At 35.8% G+C, this 25,948-nt stretch overlaps 1 protein-coding gene and 1 long non-coding RNA gene across 2 annotated transcripts; one reads left to right on the forward strand and one right to left on the reverse strand.

Annotated features, from left to right (window-relative positions):
* The first annotated feature begins 285 nt into the window (after nucleotides 1–285).
* LOC131543253 (uncharacterized) lies at nucleotides 286–3,282 on the forward strand. The gene is made up of 3 exons (XR_009271858.1): nucleotides 286–355; nucleotides 436–612; nucleotides 886–3,282. It is a non-coding gene; the product is annotated as an uncharacterized LOC131543253 (long non-coding RNA).
* A 4,003-nt stretch (nucleotides 3,283–7,285) lies between these two features.
* Nucleotides 7,286–25,559, reverse strand: ponzr1 (plac8 onzin related protein 1). The gene is made up of 4 exons (XM_058780400.1): nucleotides 25,465–25,559; nucleotides 24,749–24,850; nucleotides 15,135–15,280; nucleotides 7,286–7,731 (listed from the first exon to the last, which is right to left on the reverse strand). Exons 2-4 carry the CDS (start codon nucleotides 24,846–24,848, stop codon nucleotides 7,603–7,605), a joined length of 375 nt encoding a protein of 124 aa, XP_058636383.1. The 5' UTR covers nucleotides 24,849–24,850; nucleotides 25,465–25,559; the 3' UTR covers nucleotides 7,286–7,602.
* Between the last annotated feature and the right edge of the window lie 389 nt (nucleotides 25,560–25,948).

A 25,948-nucleotide genomic window follows, 5' to 3' on the forward strand; every position in this document is an offset into this window, starting at 1 on the left:
ACACTGTGTTAATCCGGGCCTGACAGTACAGCATATAGTGGGCATATTATCACAATTTATTGTTTGCTTTTTGGGATCAGATAGAGCTTTTCGACCCAGGAATGGTGATGCTTATGTAGCCTGTGGGCCAGTTTAATAATGGTCTCCTTCAGTTCACTTTCGTTCTTCTGCTCTTTTATTTTTTTGTTTAATCACGTTATTAATTGAGGGGTGGAGCGGGCATTTAATAAGCTATTTAACGCAATTGAGACAGGCTTATATATAGACACCTGGGGTCTTTAGACCGGAATGGTGACAATTTACGACTGGCTCAGGTGTGGTGAATCAGTGATTCGGGCGCTGTTTGAGTGTTAAGGTATGTTTTAAAACGCTTTCCCCTGTCTGTCGTTTTTTTTTACTGGGGGTTAGTATGCAAGCAAATGTTTGTTTTAATAGTGCATGGAGGAGCCGATGCTGATTGAGCCGTGATGTACCATTATTTCCCTGTGTGACCGGGTATGGGTGGGTGAACTATGGCAAAGTGAAATCAAACTCCTCCTGTGTTTAATCAGCGTCAGCTGGATTCTGTGACTGCAGTGGGTTGTTTCCTGTTCATTGTTAATGTTCCAACAGGTATGTCTTGATTTATGTGTTGCTCATATTCCTTTCCCTTTGCTGTTCTAACTAGTTTGTGTGTACATATGTGTATCTTTCGTATATGATGACGTGCACCTTGATATTGACAATTTTATATATATATATATATATATATATATATATATATATGGCCATGTTATCCATGTTACACGTTTTATTTACATCTAAAATGTGTTTTTTTTTTTTTTTTTTGTATTGACTGAAGCATGACCAAACAAATATTTTTAATGGCGTGTTTGTTGTTTTCAGATCTGTGCAGTTTACCCCTGAGTTGTTAGCTGCTGTTCTCCATACTGTGTGATTGTGGATGCTGCTTGGAGTGTATGGTAGCTGTATATTATTATTTTTGGTAATATGTTTTGTTTTCCTCTAGCCTGTCGGCTATAGCTGTTGCTGTATGTGATTTGTGTGAATTGTACGTCACAGGCTAGAGTGGGTTTATTTATATATTTCTTTTTTTTTGTTATTTTCTTTATGCCCTATTTCCCTTTTTTTTTTTTTTGTAACCAGCCTCTGTGTTAGTGGAGCCAGGGTAGCTTGTGTCCAAGAGACTTTACTGGAAGGCAGGCTTCCCTTTCTTGCTTAACAAAGAAGTTTGCAGTGTAGAGTGGACCCTAATGTCTCTTAACCATATTTATTGGAGTGCTGTGAGTTTGGTGTAGCTTTTGAACTCTAGTGTGTATTACCAGAAAGAAAGGGTCTGTGTTCTGGTTCACGGGTGGTAGTATGAACTTAGCCTTCCCTTAGGTTCTCTGTTTTCTTAATGGCTCTACTGGCTCCTATGTGGATGGCTTGGTGATTCCCCGATCTATTCATTTGTTTGACTTATTTGTTTCCTTTTTTTTTCTTTGGACCAACCAACACTGCCAACCATTTCTTAATAAAGATTGTATTTTTATACTTTTCTACGAACCTGTGTTTGTACATTCTTATTGGGGCAGAGTTTCCCTTGCTCTGACCCTTGCACTAACCAGTGTAGCCCAAGGGGTGGCGTAGTCAGTGGTACAGTGCGGGCCGCCACACTTAAGATACTGGACTTCCTCAATCCATTGGCCTTGCAGTTTCAGTCTTGCAGTCTAACTGTTCTGACTTTAAGTACCTGTTTTAATTAAAGGCCTATATAAGTAATACAGTAAGTCATACAAAATGAAAATTCATGTTGTTCCAAATCTGTGCGGTTTCCTTTTTTTCTGTGGAACATAAGAAGATATTTTAAAGAATGTTGGTAACCAAACACTTTTGGTTTCCATTGTCTTCAATTGTATGGACCAAAAATATTTTAAACAAAATGATAGAATTAAAAAAAAAGGGGCCATGTGACAATGAATTTAATGAGATAAAATAATAATAAAAAAGGAAATTAATTTACTCAAGCAACAAAAGTGCTCATATCTGTGTTTTTAATGGTTTATATGTTATTTTCATGTCACACGGAAAAGATGTGCACAAAAATATGATGCAGTGTTTCCTCTATTTATTTGCAATTCAAAGAAGGCATTGGGGAATGCACCAACTGATATTTCACACCGGATTCTAGCTGTGGTTTGTAGTTTGAACCAAAAGTAATTGAATGCCTTTGTATGTGGAATATTAATTTGATTTTCATACTCTCCTGCATGATGTCAGATAAGATCAAATTCAAAACAGTGTTTCTAACATCATATAACCGCAGGGACTGGCTGGTTTTCCTGCTTCAATTTCAAATGGAGGATGCCCATTTCCATTTTTAATAGTGGAGCAGCTTCCTAAGTACCACTTAAACCACCAAATTCAATTATATTTTGTAAGTTACATCTATAGAGATAAGAAAAAAGGACAAAGGAAAATGCATGGTGAATTGTGAGGGAAAGGATTGATGAGTATGTTTGGCCTTCGCAGGAATGGAGAGGGAGAGCAATAATGTACAATATTAAAAATGAAGCTGGGGCGGGGGATAATACAGCAGGACAATAAAGAGATTTGAATGACAGCATAATGATGAGAATGATGATGGAGATTGATAGAGGAAACGTTAAGTAAATTTGAGTAAAATATTTTAAGTCTCAAGTCATTATTTCTTTTTATTTTTAAATTTTTCACTTTTTTTATTTTATTTTCGTGTTTATTACTAATATTTTTCTATGAACTGCATATTATGTATGAAAAGTGCTAGCTACCTATGTATGTTTGTATTTATAATATTTTTTATATTTTGGTTGAGCATTTTAAAATGTATTTAAAGACTAGTACAACTCTGTGGACACATCCAAAACAAGCATGAAAGCACCCAAAACATGCTCTATACCAGTCAATATACTGGTCAAGAGGGTTTTATTTGTCATTTTCACCAGCTAAACAAACACATCTTGTATACTTTTGGTGCTTATATTTGTATTTTTGCCCTTTCTGTACCCTAAGGAGACCCTAAGAATGCTTTTATTCTGCCTTGTCTATCCGAACAACAAGACAAATGACACACACACGCACGCACGCGCACGCACGCCTCACAAGTCCACAGACCCACCCCATTCCACCATTACCAACAGCCTCAACCACGTGTGATTTGCTGCTCGGCTTCTGAAACCTGTGATGACCACCTGCACATCCGGCTCAGTGCCTGCTTTAAACACCATCAGTGCACCATTCAACTATTACACTGTAAAAAGTAATAAGTTAACTTAAAAAAAAAAATTGAGGAAACCTGTTGCCTTAAAATTTGTAAGTAAATGATAATTAAAAAAAATAAGTTAAGCGAACTGTCAAGTTTTTTTAATTACTATTTACTTAATAATTTTAAGGCAACGGGTTTCCTCAATTTTTTTTAAGTTAAGTCAACATCACTTTTTATAGTGTAGATTCTTTAGCACTTTATCTGAATAAATCATTAAAATACTTCAAAATATTCTGTCTGTGGCAAAATTTCTACTTGCATATAGTTTCTGTACAGCTTGTGGAGTCCATGCCACATATATATATATAATAATCTTTTTTCGAAAGCTAATCACTTCATTTTGTTGTGGCCACAGACTGTATATGATTAGTCTCAAGCAAGTCACAATTACTACGTGTAATTTACATAAGATTTCATTGTTTCATTTTTGCAATGTTTATGTGAGACCTACGCTGACAAATGAAGCAGAACTGAATGCAAATTTTTTACAAATATATTTCAACATGAATACCCACCAAACCACAAAGACAGGGTCGGCCAAATCTCTGAGGCAGCCAGCCAACATACTATTTGTTGACATACCTGGAATCATGCACCAAAGTGTTTGAACTAATCACTTGCAAATAACGGACCAAATAAACAGTTAATCATCTATTTCAAACAATCTGAATGATGCTGTGTCCTGTGGGAATGCTTCAAAGTCACCACATTGTGTACATAGTGCTAGAATGCTTTTATACATAATGACTGTTAATGTTCAATTGAAATTGTATATTAACTCACCTTCATGTCGATAACAGCCTGTGTGATGTATTTGGGGGTATTTACATGAAAGTAACGCTGGTGGTAATTTGAATTGAACCTATGGAAAATAACTGTACTGCATAGTGGATTCAGTTGCTGAATGTGTTTTAGGAGAGCACATTTAGAGAATGTGTTTTAGAAGAAAAAGTTCTCTGCTTGTTTCTCTCATTTCATCTGTTTGCCCAGGCTTGAAAGGCAGCTCGTTTTCTGAAAACAAGCAATTTTGCAAAGCTTATCTTGATTCAGGCCAGTACCTCACTGCACACATTTCCTGCCTCCTGTTTCTCTCTCCCAGGCGGTGGAGAGCTTGCGTAAGAAGCCGTGGGAGTGACAGTTTATGATTGGTCAGTTCCTGAGAATAATGGATGGTCTGATGGCGCATCTCCAAACGAAAACAAGAAAAGAAGAGCCACAAACAGTAGTCCATTATTAGCCTGCGAACACCAACCGTGTAAGTGTGTGTGTTTAGAGGTAAAATGCACAATGATGGTGCTGTGCCAGTGCTAATCTGAAAAGTAGTCAGACAAAAATTAATTGTAGGTCAAATAGAGGGAAGACATAATGTCTTGGGTTACAGTAACTTCTCCCACGCACTGCCTCAAGGTCGGCTGACAGACAGGAAGCTGTCCAGCAATTCAGAGTGCAGAAGAATAATTTCTCTTTCACATGTAAATGAAACCACTTCCTGTAAGTGGTTTAACTGTTCAAACTGCTTAAAGGATTTAAATGTAGCACAGTGATAGTTCTTAATTTGCCTCTGTCAGTTTGTAAAATCCATTTTAGTAATTTCTGATGAATTTAGCATATACTGAGCCATTTTAGATCTTTAGATTTTAGATTTCTGTGTTTTGTTCACTGTTCAGAATGCAATCTCAGTGTTTGATCTTCTCCAAGTAACCCAGTCAGCTCAAATGACCAAACCTCTCAACTATAACCAAACGAGTGTGTGTGTGTGTGTGTGTGTGTGTGTGTGTGTGCTTACCTTGACACTGCTATCAATGTACATTCCTCAGACTACTTCATGCATGAGATTATTTGACGTTCCATGTGGGCCAATTTTTTTGGGAAAAGATACATATTAAGTTTTAAATACGTTCCTGCGGTCACATCAAATGAATTTCACACTGTAAAAAAAAAAATTAACTGTAAGTTAGCACTGTTAATGGTTAAAATGGTAAATGGTAAAACTGAACATTTACTGTAAATGGTTGAACAACGCACTATATGTCATGTTATTGTAAAATACTGTAAAATTTGTTTTTCTGAAAAAAGACAGTCCCTGCATGACATCGAAAAATGTGATTATATTTTATTTAAATAGTGTCATGTGTTACAACGGTGTTTTGTCTTTGTGTGTATGACCAATATGAGTACTGGTGGTTTTATTGACAGGTTATCAGTACATTTATGGTAAAACCAGATTTTGATAGTTTAAAAAGATTGGTATATCACCTAAAGTTTGGGTAGACAGATTTGGAGAGGATAGCAATATCAATGTAGCTTTGAAAATAAGATTCCACCCTCCCTGCAAATCACTCTCCAAAGCCACACCGCCTCCAAAACACGTGAATGCACGCAGGCAGAACAGAGGCTAACCAGAGACACGATGAGGGTTGAATGCAACGCTGTCCGATTACCTCATGTATCATTCACCGGTGAGAAAAGATTACTGTATGAAGCGCATAATATTTCAATAATAATGGCATTTTCGCTCAGTCCATAATAGTGTAATGGAATGCACAGATGAAGTTTCATAGGTTGCGTGGAGGTATGCAAATACATACGTTGACAGGCAGGCAGGACAGTCTATCGTAGTCCACGGACCGAGGAATATGATTGGACAAACAATTTATGGTCCTACGCCTTCCACAGATGATATAAATACATATACATTTAGATCACTCAACTTAGTGATTGCTATTGGGATGTGAAGAGACTTTCAACCAGCATAACAAAAAATGTTTTTGAACCAAATCACCTACCCTGCTTTTTTAAAAATATTTTTTTATACATATAATTGTAAGTAAACATACCTGACCCATACTCATACTCATGTGACAATCAGTTGCCATCCTCAGATCAAAAGAGATCAGACACAAGGGGATTCGGAGTCCTCAGAAAACTGCTCAGAAAAAGTTTTAATGAGAGTTGGAAAACGAATGATAAAAAGTACTGAGTGCATCTGTAAAGGTAGAGTTGCAAGAGAAACACACCATTCTACTTCTCTACAATTGCCACATGCAGCCAATTTAATGTTAGATTTTTTAAATATTGTAGGCTATCACAAAAAACTAAGTATTCTGCATGTAGGGGGCACAAGGACAATCTGGGGGCATCACCTCCCCTAAACCTGGCTCTGGAGTTGGTGCGCTACGCAAACTACATACTGTGCACACTGCACATATAGGGAGTGGTGGTACTGTTTACAGACCATGTGTGTATTTTTTTTAAAGTCCTTTTCAGTCTAAACAATGTGCTGAAAAGGTAAGAAAAAGAGAGACTTTAAAGACCTTAAAAACAAAGGTTTGTCTGCAGCCAAAATCAACTGGAGCTTTAAAAATGACCTTGCTAAAATCCATGGGGAGTCGAAAACATCAGTACACAGTGCTCAAAAACAGAAAACAGAGAAGAGACAGAGAATAATCCAAAATCAAACATCACCAAGAGAAAGTAAACGTTTTCGTAATACTAGTAAAAGTACAGTAGACCTCCGGGGCAAAGCATCACTATTGGAACTCACTACATATTTATGAACATTTAATGAATTTTGCAGTTGTGGAACAGCATTTCCATTAGAGTTAGTCAAACATGATGTGCACAATTGGTGAACTGTTGCCAGCGCAACATAATGCATGTAATCCTCAGCACATACAAAGATTAATGTTTGTAACTATATACTACAAGTTTTGCAAATATGCAAAGTATTTTGCATTGGTGAAACACCATATTCAAAATTCTTCTTTTTTTATTTGCATTTTGTGAACATCACCTTTATGAAAATAACACTTTTCACAAAGGAATATGACAACATTTTTATATACAGATGGTGTCACAAACACATCTATGCATTTCAAAATTTTTCTGTGGGTAGTGGAGAAAATGTTGCAAAAATGTTGTGATCTTGTATTCACACCTGAGATAAAGCATAGTAAGCAAATGCACAAATACAAAAAATTATAAACATGCCAGAACAGGTTTTCTATTACCTCATCATTTTATTACTGGAATGAATTTCAACGAATACAGCATTTCAAAGTTTTATTTTTACCATTACATAGTGAAGCAATAAGGATGTTTGCTTTACGCTATTTGTTTTTCACATTACATATGCCATGCCTATTTGTTTTTGGTAACTTGTAAAAGTATGAAAAGTAAGTTACAAACATTTGTGCATTATATAAACAGCACAATAACAGGTAAACTTTGTGAAAAACACAGTGAAGCATGCAATACAAAGGACTTTGCATCAGTTTTCATCACCTGCATGAATTTTGCCCATACAAAACAGATCTCTAACTACGTGTAACTTGTTGGGTGATCACAGTCCCAGAATGAGCACGAATCTTGATTTCACGAGACATCTGACACCAGGCGCAAGGATAACAGAAGCAGAGACTGCAAAAATCATCGCAGCAGGAACCCTGAGGAAGAAAGAGTTTCAATAAAACCACTGAATTTATATATGAAAAATATATAATAATATTAGTTATTAGTTTATAAGTATTATTACTTATTAGTTTAAACTGGCTTGACAAACAGGTTCTTTCCAATACCCACACTTGCGTTTTTGACCACTAATTGCATGACGGATTTCCGGGGGTGTGGGAGGTGAAGACTGCAACACTTTGCACTTTAAAATCATTTTCTAAATGTCTGTTAAAAACCTCTTAGTGTTCCAACGTTCCACCCGCGGGACGTATTGCATTGAGTTCAATTTGACAGGAATGCTAAGGGGCTTTAAGTAGTCTCTTTGTAACAGATGACACAATTTAATTGTGATGCTTCTAATTAACTGAGTAAAATCAGTTTGGGGTAAAAATCAAATGTTTTAGGTTTGGGGTAAAAATCTAATTTTTTAGAAAATACACATGCCTCTGCACCAATAAAATACGCAGCACTTTATGTTTTACTACCAAATAATTTGTAATATCTAATAATTTAACTTATACTGTACGTTTTCGTTGATATTGTATAATTTTGGGGCATGTGAGTTCCTGAACATGATGGAAGATGGGATACGCTTACTACGCACTGAAGCGGTATTAGATAGAGCTGATTTAAGGCCTGTTCACACCAAGAACAATAACTTTAAAAGATAACTAGATTAATAAATTTTGTTAACAAACTTTGAGGTAGCTCAAGGAAGCCTAGCCTGAAAGTTTGAAGCACTTATTAAATCATGAAATTTTAGATATGCAGATTAGATAGCTAGATGTTGCTAGCATATTGATAACGTTGCTAGCATATTGATAACGTTACTAGCATGATTTAGCATGTTTTTGGCAAAAATAGCATGTTTTTAACATGATTAGCAAATTGCAAGCATGTTTCTAGAATGATTAGCATGATGCTAGGATACTTCTATGTGCTCGTTGTATTGGGCTAGTATGTTTATGTGGGGTTAACATTTTGTCGCATGCTAAATAGGCATGATTTCCTGTATCCCACTGTGCTATCGGTGGGCATGACTGTGACAAACCCGTGCCTGTAAAGTATTCTATATGGCGTGATATCCTGACGGTAAGTGTTTTAAACGCAACTATAATTGGGATTGGGGACAATGTGATGTTTAGTAACGTCTCATTTTGTGTTTGCTGTAGGCTTCACCCTCTCGTTCTATGCTGTGATTGTTTGCTGCTATTTTGCTCGTCGTGCTAATGTCTACAATACCGTGCAGACCGTGTTCATATTGCATTTTTAAGTCTTAAGTCAATGGTTATAGTTTATTCATTTATTTTTGATTTGATTTGAGCTGGGGTCCCACGGGTGAACAGATCTTGCTCCTTGCGGTGGTGGTTCTTCTTTATTGTGTGCTGTATAACACTTCATGTGTTTGGTAGTGTGATCTGAGTGCACAGTGGTGTGTGGAAGCGTGCCCTTGTAAAACCAAACTCAATATTTGTTTCCTGCCGTCAGGAAACTCAGGCCTGCTGGTATTGATTTTCCATTTTGTTTTGTTTTACATATAATTGTTATAGGTATATCAAGTTGGCTTGGATTACCTTTTTTTTGTAATTTGTTTTCTTTTGTTTGAAGTGGGTTTTCCAGTTTTTCTTCTTGATTTTAGTGTTTAGCATTTTAAACCATTTTTGTATTAATAAACATTTGTATTTTTATACTTTACTCACGTCTCCTGCCTAATTCTATGAGGGAACCGAACCTGTGTGCTTTATTCCCAATTTTTGAGTGGTTTGAGTATTTTCCCTGGGGTTAATTCCTAGCATAGTCGGATTTTCTTCCTAGTAAAAACTTGGGCTTGTGTCTCAAAATTGCAGCGCCCTGTCACAATCGTATGATTTAACATGAGTTTACATGTTTTAGCATGTTACTAGCATATTTTAGCATGCTGTCCTAGGATAGCCATTAAAGGGATAGTTCACCCAAAATGAAACTTAGTCCGAGATTTACTCACCCTCAGGGCAGGCCTGACATTCCTCTTTCAGACGAACACATTCGGAGTTACATTCGACATTTTCCTGTCTGTTCCAATGTGTATAATTGCAGTGAATGGTGCCCCTGTTTCTGAATCTCAAAAAAAGTATCCATCCATCATAAAACTACTCCACACGGCTCCGGGGTGTTAATAAAGCACTTCTGAAGCGAAATGATGCACTAGTTTAAGAAAACTGTCGATTCTTAAAACTTTATAAACTGAAATGTGCAGCTTCCGGTCTCTTAAGTAGGCGTGTTCATGACAAGGCGGTCGAGCGTATGACTTAAGCGAAACGAAAGGCGAATGTAAAATCCGGGGAAAAAGTGCATGACGAACGTGGATGCACAGAGGAGAAAGCAAAACAAAACACCTGTCACAAACTTATTTAAACATCCTGGGTATTGACACAAATGCACCATTTTAATCAAAACAGATACAATTTACTTGTTCGCATAGTTTCCCTGTGCTGTACAAAAAACGTGGTTATCGCGAGATTACACGCTTCTCCCCGGAGCTTACTCTCGCGAGACTACAGTCTTCTTTCCGGATCTTACGTTGCGCCTTTTGCTACGCCTACATCATACGCTCGACCGCCTTGTCGTGAACATGCCTGCTTAAGAGACCGGAAGCTGCACGTTACAGTTTATAAAGTTTTAAGAATCGGCATTTTTCTCAAACTAATGCATCGTTTTGCTTCAGAAGGCCTTTATTAACACCCTGGAGCCGTGTGGAGTAGTTTTCTGATGGATGGATACTTTTTTTCGGATTCAGAAACAGGGGCACCATTCACTGCAATTATACAGATTGGAACAGACAGGACAATGTCGAATATAACTCTGAATGTGTTCGTCTGAAAGAGGAATGTCAGACATGCCTAGGATGCCCTGAGGGTGAGTAAATCTTGGACTAATTTTCATTTTTGGGTGAACTATCCCTTTAAGCTTTGCTGGTCAGCTTAAAAAGTCTAATTATACAAAATTTTGATCCCTTCAATTAAAGTCTATGGGACTTTTCATAGTTTTGATCATCAGTTTGACAAAAATCATAATGTCTGATCGGTTAGAAAAGACACAGCAACCCGAGTCAGACCCGTCTGAAGGCCTGACCTAAGTTTTGAACATCCGAGGGCATGTTGAAAGATACATTACAACTTACTGAATGTCTAGTGTCTCATAATCACAATCGCGGAAAGACAGCAGCTTTTAAGCAATAACTGCAGAAAATCCATTCAGTGCCCATAAACTAACAAGAAAAATGCACCTAGAGATTACATTTACATTTTTACTCATATAATTACTCTTTTTTTATTATAATTTATAAAAATGTATAGATATAACGTTATTATAAAATGGTATAATATGAACTTTTACACTAATCAATTGTTATTTTTAACCTTAAGAGTATGGTTCCCTATAGCTTATGGAAAATTTATAAAAATGTATCATGTACTTAATCACAAACTTGTTGATTATTCCTGAATAATTCTCACTCCAAGCTGAACTCAAAAGTTGGCAGCCCTGTCTGAAGTAAGCTGAAGTTTTAGGTTACCTGAACAACATTTACAAAATTCACTGTATAAGTTAATCTTTTGCTCCAATCAGATGATAGAAATAAGAGAAATGAGAAATACGTTCCAATAGACTATCATTTGAAGTTACTGTATGAATGTATAGCTAATGTGGGGTAATGTGAAGTAATCAGCAATCGTAGGATTTATTCATGCTTTTTCGTGCCATGTTGGTGTTACATGTCTGCCTGTCTTAGTCCACGTTTCCTTTATTTGGTTTGGTTCCCTATCGTTTGATTGTCCCCACCTGATTTTGATTATGTTGTTTGCTCTTTTGTTCCTGTTCCCTTTATAAGCCTTCAGTTTGGTGTTCCCCTCTGTCGAGTCTTGATGTTAGTTAATGTTAAAGTTATGTAGTGTCTAGTTGAAGTGAAATATCGTGATTTAATGTGATTTCTGTTATTCCTGAACGAGTATTCATCATTAAAGTATTTAAGTTTCGCTCCTTCGTCTCCTCGCACTTCTTGGAAGACACCACCGTAACAGTTGGAGTTATACACTGATTTTCTGTCATGGTCTATGGACCCCATGAATTAGCCACTGGCCTTTAGACTGCATTAAGAGCACTGAGGCATTTTTCAGATCTGGGCCAGTCTTGTGAATTTCCTTCCTGTCATGTATGTGGCAAGTGGCCAAGACCGTACTGAAAACAGTTTTGATTCCTGTGTATTTCCTGTGTATCATGATGTTAGGGTGAGGCATAATAATTGGAGTGTCCTTTTTTAAATTAGCCAATAGCATTTATTTGCATCCCAACCATATTTAGATGAAAGTGACAAAAATGCAATACAGGATGACTCATTATTTCTGGTCCATTGTCCCAGAAGAGAGAGACTATACATTTTTAAATGTGCCTATCTGCTAAAGATTAAAGGGTTACTCCACCCCAAAATTTAAATTTTGTCATTAATCACTTACCCCCATGTCGTTCCAAACCCGTAAAAGCTTCGTTCGTCTTCGGAACACAATTTAAGATATTTTGGATGAAAACTGGGAGGCTTGTGACTGTCCCATTGACTGCCAAGTAAATAACACTGTCAAGGCCCAGAAAAGTATGAAAGACATCATCGAAATAGTCCATCTGCCATCAGTGGTTCAATCTGAATTTAATGAAGCAACGAGAACACATTTTCTGCGCAAAGAAAACAAAAATAACGACTTTATTCAACAATTCATCTCCTCCATGACTCCGTAGCATCACCCTAGCGCCATTTTGGAGAGTATCCACTGGACGCAAACTGCGTACGCTGTTCTGTGTCAGCCGCACCACACGGATACACCGTTTTGATTCAAATCAAAACATAAATAAACGTAGAAAACATATCCTTGTGGTGAGGCTGACACAGAACAACGTACACTGTTTGCATCCAGTGGATACTCTCTAAAATGGCGCTACGGTGACGAATTGTTGAATAAAGTCGTTTTTTTTTTTCTTTGTGCAGAAAAAGTGTTCTCATCACTTCATTACATTCATATTGAACCACTGATGGCAGATGGACTATTTTGATGATGTCTTTCATACTTTTCTGGGCCTTGACAGTGTTATTTACAATGGGACAGTCACAAGCATCCCGCATTTCATCTAAAATATCTTAAATTGTGTTCCGAAGACGAACAAAGCTTTTATGGGTTTGGAACGACAAGTGATTAATGAAAACATTTTCATTTTGGGGTGGAGTAACCCCTTAATTATTCAACCTCTCGCTTTAACTTGATGAGTATAAAGAAAAAAACAACAATAAAAAGACAATTGTCTGTTATCGCTAATGTGAGGGGATTACTTGGGTCTTTGATTCCTGACACGATTTTCTTAACTAAAAACTTATTTAAGAGTTATTCAGATGCATTATATAAAGCATTCACATGAAGCGACATTCAAAGTAGCCATGCATTGTGAAATAAGCTAGAGTTCTGATGAATTGGCTTCAGATGGAAGCCAAAGGGCTAAAGACTGAAGTCATACTACACTTCAATCATTAATGAAGGTTTATAGTGCCTCTGACAGAAATTAGATACTGTAGTGTGTTTATGGTATGTACTCAGACTTTAATGTGGCTATGTTGCAAATCCATAAAGGCAGGGCTCTGCACTTACATTTTTTATGAGCACCTACTGCTGGTAGGAGGTCACATTCTTTGTCACTAAAGCATTAATTTAAAATGCCTGATTAATTCAGGAATGAAGCAAGTGACTGTCTTTACGAATGGGTCATGCAATCACTGATTCACCCAATTCGTTCAAACTGTGTTTCTGAGACGCGCAAAGGTTCTGTTCTGGCTTCGTTGGAACAATTTTTGTTGGCCAAATAGAGCAAAAACAAACAATATAATGTGTAAAATATAAGTTACATAATATTACCTTTTTGTTTTTTGAACTGTTATATATAATCAGTATCACACTGTCAATCATGCTGACATTCAGGGAAAATGGCACTCTTGCTCATGTGACACTGCTGAACTATATCATATTTTATAAAGATTAAAAACAAGAAGGGGCATTTTTTTTGCCATTTTTATGATAAGAAAATATTCACAGGCTGCAAAGAAACAACAGCAGCTCATGTTAACCTCTTCAAGCTTGTAAACATAAACACACAATAACATAATGTTCAATATTTGAAGTGTAGCTCGTCATACACAACTTTTTCACATTTGCTCTGTTGACTGAAGTTGAGAAAAGCAGCCATTCACAGTTTTGCAGTGTAGATGCATTTTGGAAATTGTCATTTTTATTTCCATTGTATTACACAACAATTTATGTGTTGCACAAGAGGCCCAAATGTTTTTCACAGTCACAAGCAGTTTTTAAAACTTAAAAATGTATGATTTTACTGATTTTGAAACAACTGCCACGTCTCTTTCACTGAGAAGCAACTTCATGAACATCTGTTCTTCAGTTCTTTAAAATTGGGAGTGGTGAACCGTATCATGGGGAAATGGGGAAATGAAATCTTGCCTGTGGTTATCATAGTAAACTAAAAGTAGTAGTAGTTAAAGTACTTAGTGCAGAAACAGACATAAATAAGCAATTGTTTGTTCATTTTAATTGGCAGATGTATTCAAGAAAACTTTAGAGATTGGCATAACATCAGTCTCAAAAGGACAGTTCACGAAAATATTAAAGTTTTGTTATCATTTACTCACCCCCATGTTGTTCCAAACCTGTATGACTTGTTTTCTTAAGCAGAACATGACAAATGTGTTATTTTGACCATACAATGAATGTTTTGGACCAATGTTGTTCTGGACCCACATTAAATGGACAAAAACAGTTGAAATATTCTTCAGTTTGTGTTTCACAAAATGACAAATCGTCATACAGGTTTGAAACAACATGAGGGTGAGTAAATTATGAGAATTTAAATTTACTGGCAAACTATTCCTTTAAGATTGTACACATGCAGCCAAACATGCATGCATGTCATAATGTCATAAATGCAGTGTGACTAATGACGTCATGGCAATGCTTTTTAAAGAGCAAACACAGTCATGCATTTAAGAACCCTCCCAAAAAAATCACTTTAATATAATGAAATATGAGTGGTTTCTATGGTGATTACTTTCAGAATACATGCCTACTTTTACTTACACAAAGTTTTACGGATTTTGCTTGTTTTGTGTCAGGAACATGTGAATACAAAAGATCAGAAACACCCAGGACTACAAACAGGAAGCAACAAGCGGTTAACCTATCATTTGATCTCCACTGTGTGCACTCTAGCACATTAGTTATTAGTTTTCTAGCTATTAGTCTTTCCTCTATACATCACCATTATCCTAATTGCATGTGTGTGTGTGTGTGTGTGTGTGTGTGTGTGAACTCACATGAATGTTATATTGCTCTCTCATCTTCTGGCGGAGACAGCAAGACACCACCATGCAGCAGTCCAGCAATGGCATGCAGAAACACCAGCCAAACTGAGACACAGTCTGACACTGCATACAGGGGAAACACCAAAGGGCACAGCAACCTGAAACACACATGAGGGATGTTTTAGCTCTGAGCCTGCAGTAAATTTAAAGAGGAGTCCTTCTAAACCTATCTATCTATCTATAGTTAAACACTGGGGAATTTACTGTGTAAAAATAGGAAAGTATACTTTTAGTCTACTTCTCAGAAATGGGCTTCATGTACTTCTCAGAAATATACTTAAAAATGGCATTTAAGTATACTTGACTTATTTTAGAAAAAGTCTAAATATATTTGAGCTATACTTTTTTACAGAATTTCCAAAACACAAGTGAAGAAGAAACTGAAACAACAGATGATTCCACATGCAATCTAACATGATCATCTGACATAAAACAGCATCAAAACTGTGTAACATTATGGAATAAAATGTCGACCGATAAAGAGGTAATAATGACTGTCAAGCTTTGGGGTGTTGATCGACTCCATCTACGTTTTGATTATCATTCTGAATCCAATTCATAGTCTTTTTTTCTGCTTTTTGTTCAAAATGTTTATTTCTTTATTTTTTATTGATGAAACTTACCCACATTCAAGTGTTTAAAAAAGAATCCCAGGTGGAAAAGACGTAGTATTAAATGTATTAAAAATATACTTGAAATTCAAGTAGTATGTTTACATTTGTATTCCCAACATGCTTATTTGAAGTGCATTAAAAATATACTGAATTGCATTTGAATATATTTCTAAAAAGTATACTTGAAGTACTTTTGTATTAAATATATGCTTAGTTATACTTCTAAGAAATATGCTAAACACAAGCATACTTTTAATAGATTCCTAAAAAGTATAGTAGAAATACTTTGGTAATAAATATATGCTTATTTACACTTTTAAGGAATATGCTAACCACAAGCATACTTTTAATATATTCCTAAAAAGTATAGTAGAAATACTATACTTAAAATTTTTTTTTTTAACATTTACAATGTACAAATGTTTGTCAACTATTAAGCATTGCAATACTTAAAGTATGTTGTTTAATATGTTGTTCAGTTTTACTTAAAACGTTATACTTTGGTTGATTAGGCTGTTGTCCATGATACATTAATTGTAATAAGCTACATTTCAACTGATTTCAACATCATATATGAATTTTTTTTTTAAATCTTGCGTTTACTTGTGTTTAAATTCAAACAACACACTGACTAAACCCGATTGGTTCCAGAGCCATTGAAAGGCTCTGATTGGTTCGTATGATAACGAGCTTGCAAGCTTCAAATGATGTGCGTGCAAATGTCCCTTGAATGTGAATATGTTTAAATTTAAACAGTTATATTATATAGAGCGATCGTGTATCTTTAGAGCACTTGGAGGAAACCACGCAATTCATATGGATTACTTTGGCGATGTAATTTTTTTTGCGATGAACTTTTTGAAACGTGAACATCTTTGGCGAATCGTCTTTCATCGGAGGGACATAAATATTTCATTAAAATATCTCCGCTTTTCTTTCGAAGATGAACAAAAGTCTTAGATGGTTTGGAGCATCTTAAGACTGAGTGATGACAGAGCATCTTAAGACTGAGTGATGACAGAATTCAAATTGTTTTGGGGGAACTATGAATTAGAAAATACGGCGGTATACGTTCTTATTTTTACCAGCTTCTGCAAGCGTGTATGGCGACTGGCTTGCTTTTGGAACCTCACTGTGACTGACTTCAGGTAAGTTTTGAAATTTAATTAACGTTATTTGTCTGTACCAGTCGTGTTTTTTGGCAGAAAAAAAAAAAAGTCTTTATAACAAGTAGCCTACAACACTAACATTTTTTATTTGCAAAATGAAGCTGTGTATGTATTTCTGATTTCCTGAACAATTTGGCTTCATTGTAATGAGGTTAGTGATCTTTGAAAAACCATGATTATGAACATATGATTACTTTGTCTTGAGCTGATATTGTGTTATTTTACTCATTTTACTCTATATTATGATATTTACTGAATATGGTATTATCTTGCTTAAAATATGATGTATGACCATGAAAGCAATCAATATACTGATTAATATGCTGAATTATTCCAATACTAGATGTCTTAATACAGATTGTGAAATATAAGAGGCCATCCATTGGGCAGTACTGGTGTGGGAACAGAATTTAAGGGGATGATTTTCAAGGTTGAAAGTGATACAAAATAACACCACTGTTTCGTGGGAAAGCACAGAGAGAGTCTATCCCATAGACTTTTGAATACTGGTGTTTTTCCATTAGAATGTAAACTAATTTAATGTTGCAGATTTGATGTAACCATTTTGATGTAGCCATTCTTAAACAATGTCGGATCTGACCAAATCCCACCAATAAAAATGGGCCAAGTGGGCTGGTAATAATTTGTAGCAAAACCAGACAAATTTGGTTAGTAAAAAGTTATAAAAAGGATGTATGGACAGACAGAGAATTAGAGGCAGTGGATGAGGCGGCTGTCTTCTCGGCTTTGTTACTTTGTTTAATAAAGTCTTATTTTGGCATCTGAAACTCTGCTTTTTGAACTTCTCTGACTTCATTGCAGAAATCTACTCTCTCGAGCCACGACACTGATCAGCCAACTGTGGTAGTGTTCGTTGTGTTTATATTTGTTCAAGCTTGACAATCTTATCACCTTTATTTTCTAATATATTTCTCATTACAGATAAGAACGCAGATCGAATTGTAAGAAGGGTTGCTTATAAGTGTGTGTTCCTGTGGCTCAGTGGTAGAGCATTGTGTTAGCAGCACAAAAGGTCGTGGGTTCCTGTGGCTCAGTGGTAGAGCATTGCATTGTGTTGATTGTGGGTTCAATTCCCAGGGACCACACATACTGATAAAAAAATGTATAGCCTGAATGCACTGTAAGTCGCTTAAAGCGTCTGTTAAATGCAAAAATGCATGTAAATGTATAAGAGAACATACAGTACTGCTGAGGCTGGGAAGGTTTTTGACTATATTACGCAGCAAATTTCTGGAGCTAAAAAATCAGGAGTTAGACAAAAAAGTGTGAAAGAGTTAGATTTCTGGAGTTTATTTATTTTTAACTCTGACTACAGTTTGTGTTATGGGATACTCCCTGGCTGTGTTTTATTTTGGAGTTCATTAATTGGTGTTCAGGAGCGTGTTTTAAAGGAACAATCCACTTTTTTTGGAAATAGGCTCATTCTCCAATTCCCCCACAGTTAATAAGTTGAGTTTTACCGGTTTGGAATCCATTCAGCCGATCTCTGGATCTGGCGATAGCACTTTAGCATAGCTTAGCATAGATCATTGAATCCGATTAGACCAGCAGCATCGCCGCTCAAAAATGACCAAGAGTTTCGATATTTGTCCCATTTAAAACTTGACTCTTCTGTACTTATATCGTGTACTAAGACCGGTGGAAAATGAAAAGAGTATAGTTCCTAATCATATCAGCCTAGAAAATCGCAACTTTTCATTTTCCGCCGGTCTTAGTACACGATATAAGTACAGAAGAGTCAAGTTTTAAATAGGACAAATATCGAAATATCATTTTTGAACGCGATGCTACTGGTCTAATCGGATTCAATGATCTATGCTAAGCTATGCTAAAAGTGCTATCGCCAGACCCGGAGATCGGCTGAATGGATTCAAAAACGGTAAAACTCAACTTATTAACTCTGGGGGAGTTGGAGAATGAGCCTATTTCCAAAAAAAGTGGAGTGTTCCTTTAACACCACATCTGGAGCTAAATGTTGAGAAGTGCGCCACGACACGACCCTGGATCTGCAGCACAAAGGACTTGTACTTCATCGTGAGGTAGGTAAAAGCGTATATTTATATACATATACATAGTTTGGTGCCTCCTCAAATCAGACAGAAGATGTTACTCTCACTACTTATGGTAAGCAGAGTTATATGTAATGTGATTATTTTGTCTGACCCTGGGAATATCCACATTGGAACATATGATAGTTTTATGTAAAAAAAAAAATATTATGTTACATTAGATGTCTGAATGGTTGTCTTTCCTTTTTTTAATTAGATTTTGCAAGAGTTCTCACTGATGTTTGGAGCAGAGGTTGCTTCAAGATTCCTGGAAAAATGGAACACCAGTTTTAAAGAAAAAGTCATCCAGGAGGCCTGGAACCTTAAAGAGACTGCTCTCCTAAAACAGCATCTGAAAGCTGTACTGAATGATGATCCAGGTACAGTCATTATCAAAATAGTAATGTTACTTGAGTCAGTCAATCTTCTTTGTAAAAATTCTTTATAGATTTTTTCCCAAAAGCATTTTTCTCAAAAAATCTGCTAAAAAACACTTAATGCACAGTTATTTCTTAAAATTTTGTCTATTAATAAAGCTCATTAGTAAATTCATGCTTCGGAAATGCTGTTCATAACTATTTACATAAGAAAACATGATGGGTGTACATGAAGAGTAAAAGTCCCCTTGGCTTTGGGCATGTACATTCAGTATGAAATGTAAAAATGTTGTTTGCTCTCCAGCACAAATATAATAACTACCCCACTAATAGTTCGATATTATGATGCACAATACACAAGGATAACTTAGAGATGCCATAAACAGACTAGTTTGAAATAACTACTGTTATTTTCTGTCTCCAGAATGGGACAGTGACATGGCTTCTCTACTTGTCCTGCTGGATCTTCTTACTTCACAATCAGCTGGAAGAAAGTGGCCCAAGAAGATCAGTGTTGGAGAGGCAACATATCATCTGGTGAAATTTCATAAGGTTTGTTAAGACAACACTATCCTATTCCAAATATTGTACTTAATGCCTATTTTTAAACAAATTGTTTATAAAGGGACATTTATGTTGCGTTTCAGTCATGCCAAAGTCTTGATGATCATCTCCTGACCACTAAAGGAAACCCTCAACCATATATTCTTGCCTCAGGGACTTCAAAAGCACAGGTCTCCACCTTTTACTTTGTCTTGGACAGAAAAGTTTTGCCTTGTTAGTCATGTACATCCTTGGGTACGTGACGAGCTGTGAATTTTGTTTTCGGTGTGAAGTATCATGATGCTCTGTCCAGCCTGTCTAACTTTTGACAACCATGTACAAAATTGATAAAGGTACATCTGAAGAAACTCCAAAAGTCAAAGAACTGAGAGCAAGGCTGTAATTGTCTTATTCAACCAAAATGTTAAGTTGTTTCCTCCTTTGGTTCAGCTTTACATTTGTTCAGGCACCTCAAAGCAATTTATGGAATGTGTCCTGGTATCACAAGTTGTTCCTTGTTTCTTCATCTGATATACAAGTGTCTTCCTCAGGTTACACAATCCTATACTGCACTACTTTTTATTTTATTTTTTATAAACCTGCAGGCTTGATTTTATATAATGCAGTGATGTGTTGCTGTCAATGTTTTATACAATTCTATTAAACATTTCTAGTTGGTACTCTGTTAGCTGCTTACATGTATTAAATGTAAATGTTTTGCTGTTCGATTTTACAGTATTTTATGACCGCAATTATTTTCAAAGTGTATCCATGCATGGAATTTCTAAACCTAATCTATGGATTTGCTCAAAAGCAGTAAGTCAGGAGTATGGCATTCAGTGTAGTCATTTTCACATAAAACATTATATTGTGTTAAATAAATGTTAACTCTAAGAAGTGTTAAATTAAATATTTTTTAAATGTTGAATTTTAACACTGGTAAGGATTTCATATTATAATTAACTAAATTTTAGAGTTATAATTACTCTCCATAGGATTAGTATTTTAACTCCAAAAAGAGTTCAATTTTAACTCTGAAATAGTGTTAAAAATTCAACTTCAAGAGCAGAGTTATTTTAACTGTGTGCTAGAGTCTATTTGATGGTCACGCATGTACACTCAGATTGAGTTGATTTTAACTACCAGGGAATTTATTCCAAAGACCAGAATTTGCCGACCAGGTACATTGTACTCCGCATACTATTCTTAAAAAGAAAACAAATCATAAATCATCATTTGCTTGCTTTGTGTGTGTGTGTGTGTGTGTGTGTGTGGAATATTAACATTTGTTGTTTTTCAGATCAGCTGCTATAGAAGACAAACTGAAATCTGAGTGCAGAGATGGGAATAGTATGTTCCAGGGCATCATCATCATCCTCCCATCACCATCCCTTCACCACATCCTGCCATCATCCCGCACTTTTGCCTCTCACCATCCCTACGCCATCTCCTTGTCCACCTCCAAAAACCCTCCATTCCTCCCTATTCTGTTGCTTGAACTTTATCATCTTCATCTTCAGTCTTTGCACACACATAGCTATTCACTTCTGCACTTTGTTTTTCAGTAAATTTGTATTTATTTTTTCTTCAAAAAATTGCATTGTAATTTTTATTTATTCATTGATGTATAACTGAAATGTTCTACAAATTGATAAGATAGCTCTGCCATAGTATTTCAGTCTTTTTTCATTTATTATGTTTTTTGTGTCATTTTTTAAAATGCACTTGAGTGTAGTAATACAAATATACTATAAACATACTTGTATTTCAAGTGCATTTTTAATACATTTAGTGTTTTTTTTCACCAAGGTATATATGCTGCTGTACTTTTATATTAATGTACTTTATGAATATTTGTAACGTACACAACAATATATAATACATTAAAGGTTTCTAGATGTGTGCATGTGTGTATATAAGTGAAAAAAGCAGCTTTACAATATACAAGTAGTGTAATGCTAATGCATTTCTAATGAGCTGAAATACAATTGAAATGTACTTGAAGTACATTAAAACAATGCTTCAAATATACTCTAACTGTAGTTCATGAAGTATTAAAAGAATTTTAAGAAATACACTTAAATTGCACTAAATATACTTAAAGTGGTTCCATTTTAACACAATTTCAATATATTAAATATATTGCAAATAGATTAAAATCGAACTTAAACATATCTTGCAATACACTTAATATACTTAAAGTTGTTTCAAAATAATACATTTAATATGCACTTAATATAGTATAGTTTAAATATATTTAGTGTGTCTGAAAAAGCACAATTTAAATATATTTATTTTTCACCTGGGAATGCATGAAACTAGAATAAAATGTTTTTGTTTACAAGCAGACACCCTGTTCTTTCTTTTGATGTTTTGTATGTTCAGATATTCATATGACAAAATCTATACAAATTAATAAATAGGGACATAGTAGTATACTTAAAGTATGATGTAAAGTTCACTTAAAGAAAACTTACGAGTATGCTTGCAGTATAAAACTACTAAACTAGTAGTTTACTGAGACTATACTTCAAAGTGTACTAAAATGCTACTACAAGTATTTAATTAGTAAACTATCAGTATACCTATAGTTCACTTTTAGTATAGTTTGAGTACAAGCTAAAAACATTTATGTAAACTAGTTGTGTACTCAAAGTTTACTACTGTTTTACTTAAAAATATACTTTTATATACAAGAAAGTGGGCCAATTTAGTCCCAAGGAGTACTGAAATAGTACACTTACAAGTATACTACAAGTACACTGATATTTGTATACTTACTACATAAAGTATACTTAAAACTATACTTGAACTTTACTTAAGTATACTTAATAAAATAAACTTGAAGTATACTACTTCTTAGTAAGGGTATGCATACAGGTGCATCTCAATAAATTAGAATGTTGTGGAAAACTTAATTTATTTCAGTAATTCAACTCAAATTGTGAAACTCGTGTATTAAATAAATTCAATGCTAACAGACTGAAGTAGTTTAAGTCTTTGGTTCTTTTAATTGTGATGATTTTGGCTCACATTTAACAAAAACCCACCAATTCACTATCTCAACAAATTAGAATACTTCATAAGACCAATAAAAAAAAAAAATTTTAGTGAATTGTTGGCCTTCTGGAAAGTATGTTTATTTACTGTATATGTACTCAATACTTGGTAGGGGCTCCTTTTGCTTTAATTACTGCCTCAATTTGGCGTGGCATGGAGGTGATCAGTTTGTGGCACTGCTGAGGTGATATGGAAGCCCAGGTTTCTTTGACAGTGGCCTTCAGCTCATCTGCATCTCTTGTTTCTCATTTTCCTCTTGACAATACCCCACAGATTCTCTATGGGGTTCAGGTCTGGTGAGTTTGCTGGCCAGTCAAGCACACCAACACCATGGTCATTTAACCACCTTTTGGTGCTTTTGGCAGTATGGGCAGGTGCCAAATCCTGCTGGAAAATGAAATCAGCATCTTTAAAAAGCTGGTCAGCAGAAGGAAGCATGAAGTGCTCCAAAATTTCTTGGTAAACGGGTGCAGTGATTTTGGTTTTCAAAAAACATAATGGGCCAATACCAGCAGATGACATTGCACCCCAAATCATCACAGACTGTGGAAACTTAACACTGGACTTCAAGCAACTTGGGCTATGAGCTTCTCCACCCTTCCTCCAGACTCTAGGACCTTGGTTTCCAAATGAAATACAAAACTTGCTTTCATCTGAAAAGAGGACTTTGGACCACTGGGCAACAGTCCAGTTCTTCTTCTCCTTAGCCCAGGTAAGACGCCTCTGACGTTGTCTGTGGTTCAGGAGTAGCTTAACAAGAGGAATACGATAACTGTAGCCAAAGTCCTTGACACGTCTGTGTGTGATGGCTCTTGATGCCTTGACCCCAGCCTCAGTCCATTCCTTGTGAAGTTCACCCAAATTCTTGAATCGATTTTGCTTGACAATCCTCATAAGGCTGCGGTTCTCTCGGTTGGTTGTGCATCTTTTTCTTCCACACTTTTTCCTTCCACTCAACTTTCTGTTAACATGCTTGGATACAGCACTCTGTGAACAGCCAGCTTCTTTGGCAATGAATGTTTGTGGCTTACCCTCCTTGTGAAGGGTGTCAATGATTGTCTTCTGGACAACTGTCAGATCAGCAGTCTTCCCCATAATTGTGTAGCCTAGTGAACCAAACTGAGAGGCCATTTTGAAGGTTCAGGAAACCTTTGCGGGTGTTTTGAGTTGATTAGCTGTTTGGCATGTCACCATATTTTATTTTGTTGAGATAGTGAATTGGTGGGTTTTTCTTAAATGTGAGCCAAAATCATCACAATTAGAAGAACCAAAGACTTAAACTACTTCAGTCTGTGTGCATTGAATTTATTTAATACACGAGTTTCACAATTTCAGTTGAATTACTGAAATAAATTAACTTTTCCACGACATTCTAATTTATTGAGATGCACCTGTACACACGTGTGTGATATGTCATGATGTTCTACATTTGCTTTCTAAGCATTATATCATTATAAAGCCATAAAAAACTGTGGTTGAGAAATAAATGCTGCACTAAAGTAAGCTAGACGATCTCATAAAGTCGTCCTACATAAATACTTTTTTCATTTTAATTCCATAGGCTATTGTAGTCTAACAGGAAGGCTGTGCCCACTTTTTGCAGTAATTCCCAGCGTTTCTCTGGAACTCTGATTTCGTAACATCAAAACAGGTTTGGGATCAGTTAGGATTTCACATTCAAACAAGTTGGATTAAAGATAAGGGAACCGAGAGGCCAATGACCCAGTGACTTACAAGTGCTCATATCAGAACAGCAGTCACAGATGCCTGTAGTCCAGGTTCCAGAGGAGACATGCTGGGTTGTCACAATTGTAGTTTGTGATTGTAATGCCATGACTGCAAGGAAGAAATGGTGGAGGGGAGGGGAGGGGAGGGGAGGGGAGGAGTTGGTCAGAGAGAGGGAGATAAGGAGAAAGAAAGGAGTTGAATGACTGTGAAGTAACGAATGACGCATTTGTGAGAATAAAGAACTATAACTGAGTTTAGAGTTGCCAACTTAGTAAGAGACACGTCTTTGCTAAAGTTTTTAACTCATTTCTTCCACACATTCTATATCCCGTTGAAATTTATACTGAATTCCGAGTTTGTAATAATCCCTTAATAAAAAGTTATACAGTTTTGAACGTGAACGTTAACTTTACAGTGCCTATTTAGTGAAAAATAGTTGGTTGGACAATTTAAGAGATAACAGGCTACAAAACTTCATGAAAATTTGGGCTAGTCTTATATTACAAGTATAATGCGATCATATTTCGGATTGTGTGGTTATTGTGAACGTAAAATGTGATAATTAAACAACCGAAACTGTTATGTGAGCATTTAGCACTCGATAATTTAAAGAAATAAATCCTTATTCTGCAGTTATTTAGTTAACTTTTTTCTTTTCTTCTTAAGACAAATATAAACTAGAATTAAACATTTCGACATTAGTAAATAAACGAATGATCTACCTTGATTTCAGTCTGGAATCCGGAGAAGTGTTACAGTGATGGTCTGCAGTGGAAAATGAAACCTATTATTTCAGTGTAAGATTTCTGTACACCGCAAAGAGAAGGCGTGTCTAATTTTCAGTCCACATTTTTTTTAAAAATCGGTAGTTCTGTGGAATTGAGGAATTAACTTCCTCAACAATTTAACAAATAGGCTATGGATGATTAGAAATTAACCATTTAATTGTGCAAAACGGTTTTGTTCACAATTCTTGTTATACTAAATTTAATCTAATCCAGTAAAATGGGAGCGCATCTAAAGGTGTAATATTTAAGTTAAACAGTCTGATCTGAATTAGTTATAGCTTACTGTAAATTACTGACTGAATGAAATCTTGCCGCCTGCGTCACATATATAGCAGCAAAAGCTTTGCCTGCCTCGTGGCTTTACTAAAATAAATTAGATTAAACAACCAACTGATCAACTGTCACAAGTTTCAGAAAA

Source organism: Onychostoma macrolepis, chromosome 07 (assembly GCF_012432095.1).
Source record: "Onychostoma macrolepis isolate SWU-2019 chromosome 07, ASM1243209v1, whole genome shotgun sequence".
Classification (NCBI taxonomy): Eukaryota; Metazoa; Chordata; class Actinopteri; order Cypriniformes; family Cyprinidae; genus Onychostoma; species Onychostoma macrolepis.